We start from the raw sequence: 4,306 nt of genomic DNA, 5'->3' as shown, positions 1-4,306 counted from the left end.
TGTGCGATCCAGACACTCCACCGCGGTGCACGCTGGGTATGCAAATCGGACGCATGTTAACGAGTCGCGGGCTAACGACCGCCCACGGAGCCCCGCGCGGACCTGCCCTGCCCCCAGGCAGCGGGACGGCTCGTACCTTCGTACTGCACCTCGGGGTGCGCCGAGCCCAGCACCGCCAGTAGCGGCGCCACTACAGCCGAGGGAGTCTCTCCCAGCAGCTCCTGTGGGACGAGGGAGGATTGCGGGTGCGTGCAGTGCTCCCCGCTGTCCCCCTATGGGTAGGGGGCAGCCCCAGCTAGTGCTGGGAATGGGGCCAGGCCTTTCTCTCTGGCATAACTGGTTTTCCAACTCCCGGGGGCACAAGGGAGGCACCCTTTGCCCCCATCACTCACCTGCATGCTGTGCAGTGTCTGCAGAGCCAGCTGCTGGGCATGAGGAGAACCGTGTGGCAACACTGCCAGCAGCCCGCTGTACACTTGGTTCTGGTACTTGGGGTTGCCGCGGCCCAGAGAGGCCAGCAGGATCTGCACCTCCTCCTGAGCCTCTGCTGAGCTGCAGGTGGCCAGCAGCTCAGCAAGGGATCGCACACCTGCATGAAGAAAAAGGTGCTAAGTTGCATGCCAGCAGCACTGCTAAGGATCCCTCTACTGCTCCACCTCTCTTGGAGAAAGCTATGACAGCAGGTATCACCTGCAACGTGAGGCATAATCCCAACTACAGAGCAATAAATGGTGTTTGGCTTCTACCATACAGGAAGAAAAAAAAGAACAGGAAAAAATATTCTACTGCTCTTTCAAAAGATATGTGCCACAAAAGCCTCAGCCTCCAACGGGGAAGGCTGGGAAGGTTTGCAGTAGGCAGCTGCAGGTAAGAATAGAAACTGTTGTGTGATTTTTTGCTGTAGCAGTTGTGAGCAGTGGGACAGCAATAGTGCATCAAAAGAAATGACTGTAAAGAAAGTGAGCTCATTAAAAACGGAGCGAGCAGATGAAATGTGACTGCTCAACAATAGCTGAGCTCTGAGCTCCCTCCAGCCAGCCCAACAGCTGCAGCTCTGCTGTCTGGCAGCAGAGGAAGGAGTGGCTCGGTGCTGCAAGCCCTGGGGCCAGAGGTCAGGGAGAACAGCCTCACCTGAATTAGGAAAAAGCACAGGTAGACACGCTGCCTACCGTAGCTTTCACAAATGAGCTCCTTGTACTTCCTGCCAGCATCTGCAATGAGCTGAAGCAGCTTTACAGACTCTCTTTTGTCCTCTTCTTTCAGGTGGTTCAGCCCTAGTATTTCCAGGAGCATCAAGACACCTCCAATCTCCAGAAATTCAATAATGTATCTGCGTCTGCATGGATGGAGGAACAAAGCCAAAAACGTCACCTGCTTTGGAGCACATCTTCCTGAGCGAACACACCTTGCTGTAGCAGTGCAATGGCACCTGGACACTGAAACACGAGGCACCTGAGGCTCAGCTGGGACAGAGTTTTACTGCCAGTGTGTCACCACCTACAGCTTTACCCCGTGCTCGTTTCAGATCTTAAACCACAGGCACAGAAAACCCCATCTCTGCACTCAGGCTTCCAGCATGCTCTTTCCACACTGTGCCAACCCAGTGGTTCTGGATATGGGCAAGCTGTGGATTTGGATTTGAGAGTATCTTATAGCAAGCCACAACCCCATTGCCTGCATGCTCCTTCCCCATAGTACCTCTCAGGCAGTGACATTCTGTACTCACCCGCTTGCAGCAGATAAGAAGACGCCAATGGACTTGAGCAGCTTGTTGATGCACGTGCTGTACATGTAGCTGTTTGATAAGGCTAAGGAGCGAATTACAGACTGTCTCAGTGTTCCCCAGGCAACTCTGGCAATGTGGGGGTCTGAACCTGGGTACTCTCTTTGTTAGAGGGAGCATGGACCTTCCTTTCAAAGGCATGCAGGGGTTCCTGATTCCAGGCTTCTAATTCTAGGTCCCTGAGAGACAGGCTATATTCAGTTCCATTTTCAGATGCTGTTTTTTTGTTTGTTTGTTTGTTTCTCCCCTGCAGCTGGATTTTTATACAGAAGCTTATTCTTTACACAGGTTTTTTTTTTTTTTTTTGGTAGAGACCTTTCCCTTCCTTTCCATCCCACTACCATGTGCCACCTTTGGCTTTCCAAGGAAACAGATACGTCATCCTCAGCCATGCTGCCAGGCGAGCCAGAAACAAGCTAGCTCCCTGGGAGAACTCCAGCTCCAGCTCTGGTTCTGTCTTGCCATTATTGCTTCTAATGAAGTTGTCTAGGATGTGGCTTCGAGCAGCTTTGTGAGCATTGTCCCATTCTTGCAGGAAAATCATGAGCTTCCTGATGGCCTCCTGCTCTTTGACAGATGTCATGATCTCTTCTGCCTGGAGAAAAGTGAGAAAGAAGTTTAATAAAGGCCTTAAAAGTAGGGAAAAAAAAATCCATATTAAGGAACTACCATCATATTGAAGACCTCTGGAATTCTAGCCATTAATTGTATCTCATTTTCCTTTATACTCTATTCTGCTGTGTTAATACAGTCATTTTGATGTTACTAATTCTCCTCTCTTTGGTTTCTTGCTAGCCTCACAACAAGAACATTACCTCTCATATCTGACCTACCCAAAAGTAAGTAGGGTGACATGAGGGCACAGATAGGTGTGGATTCATGGGGAGTGACAGGGTCAATGGTCAATGCCTAGTAGTGCAGCGTGGCTCTCCTGTGAGTGCACTGAGCCGTTTGAACTGGGCCTAAATCCACTCCAGCAGGACATGTTTGGCCTTGGCAAAGGGAGAGTGCCTGGGGACCTTTGGCACGGTGGACTTTAGCTCTGTTTTGCTGTCGTCTAATTTCTGTGTGCTCATTCTGAGTTTTCAATAGTGCATCATGAAAAAGCTATGAATATCTGAAATAATAAGAGCTTTGTGGAAGAAAGCAGGAGATCCAGAAACACCCCTTGTCTGCACTGCCTCCAGTCCCATAAAGCAATCCGCACTTTACTGAATTACTTTGCCACACTTTTATTTCAGTCTGAAATCCCCCCAACCCACCCTGACCAACGTGAGCGTGCACTCAGCGGGGGCTGACATCCCCACGACACGCACCCCAAAATAACTTTCTACTGCTGTTACCAGAAGCTGCCTGAAAACCCGAGAGGTGGAAATGCATCTCGGCCGTGGGGAACAAACAAACAAACAAAGACTTCAGAAAGTTGGCTAAGAGGACTGAGAATGACGATGAGATGAAATTTCATTTGGGAATTAACGGCCTGTGCTCTGCAAAGAGCCCGTGTCCTTGGCAGGGCGTTCTCAGGATCTCCTTTGCGGGGAAGCAGGTTGAAAATAAATCCATTTGCCCAAAATAGTTGTGATTGAAAGTGTTATTAGCCATAACAAATGTTAGTGCTGACAGGAGAATGGCCTGCTAGGGGCCTCTGGTGAAACAGTCAAGTGAAAGTCATATTTCACATTATTGCAAGCATTTTCCTGTGATTTACAGAATATTTGTGAAACGTTACTTGCAAGGCACATGATTGATACGGAGAGAACAGCCAGCGAGCAGAGGGAGCCTGCATTTCACAGGGACCGTCTGCACAAAATTTACAGTCCCATAAAGAGCTGCTCTGTCCTCGGCAGAGATCTTGTTAAGAGAACTTTACAGCCTGAAACGTCCCCAAATTGATTCTAAATTAAGGCTTCTATATTTACGTTGGAGAAGCCGCCGGTATAACGCTGTCCTATTCGAAAGCCGCGCTCACAGCCGCTATTCAGAAATAGCAGCACCATGCTGAGGACGTGAGGGCGGTGGTGGCACGAAGGGCTGCCCGCCAATCCACGGCAAAGGAAAACGAGCTCAGAAAGGACGGCACCGGTCTGCTGGGGATGCAGTGCTCCATCAGTCCCTGGCTGCTGTCGTAACAGCCCCTGCTGACATAATACTCGTTCATTCGATGCTACAACGTGTCCTGAAAATAATTTAACGATCGCCGCCCCACGGCCCGCCCGCCCTACAGCCCCTCACGACCCGCCCGGCCCCGAGGCCCTCACCTTCCCGCGATGGGCGGACACCCGCCGAATAACCGACACCAGTCCGGCCAATCCTCGCACGCCGCGGCCTCCTATCGGACCAATAGGAGGGAGACTTCTCGCCCGGTAGGCGGGGCGCCCGACCCACCGCTGTTGCTAAGGGCGCGTTGCTACGGAAGTCGGAGGCGGGGAGGGGAGGGGAAGAAGGATGACGCGAGGGAGGTGCTTTTCCTTCCTATTGGCTGCGAGCCGTGAGGGGGCGGAGCTTCCGGTGGGGAGAGCGGAA

General features: G+C 51.5%; 1 protein-coding gene across 4 annotated transcripts; it reads right to left on the bottom strand.

The window, feature by feature from the left end:
• Positions 1-6: 6 nt before the first annotated feature.
• Positions 7-4,300, bottom strand: LOC100545530 (armadillo-like helical domain containing protein 1). Of its 4 annotated transcripts, XM_010716205.2 has the most exons (7): positions 4,042-4,300; positions 3,703-3,918; positions 2,161-2,378; positions 1,727-1,795; positions 1,170-1,336; positions 393-589; positions 7-221 (listed from the first exon to the last, which is right to left on the bottom strand). In XM_010716205.2, the coding sequence occupies exons 2-7, from the start codon at positions 3,778-3,780 to the stop codon at positions 72-74; spliced, it is 879 nt and encodes a 292-aa protein (XP_010714507.1). In that variant the 5' UTR covers positions 3,781-3,918; positions 4,042-4,300; the 3' UTR covers positions 7-71. The 4 variants fall into 4 exon arrangements, with proteins under 4 accessions (XP_010714507.1, XP_019474364.1, XP_019474363.1 ...); XM_019618819.1 differs by lacking the exon at positions 3,703-3,918; XM_019618818.1 differs by lacking the exon at positions 4,042-4,300 and having other exon boundaries at positions 3,703-4,035.
• Positions 4,301-4,306: the final 6 nt, after the last annotated feature.

Source organism: Meleagris gallopavo, chromosome 10, assembly GCF_000146605.3.
Source record: "Meleagris gallopavo isolate NT-WF06-2002-E0010 breed Aviagen turkey brand Nicholas breeding stock chromosome 10, Turkey_5.1, whole genome shotgun sequence".
NCBI lineage: Eukaryota > Metazoa > Chordata > Aves > Galliformes > Phasianidae > Meleagris > Meleagris gallopavo.
This window is presented reverse-complemented; position numbering and strand designations above follow the sequence as displayed.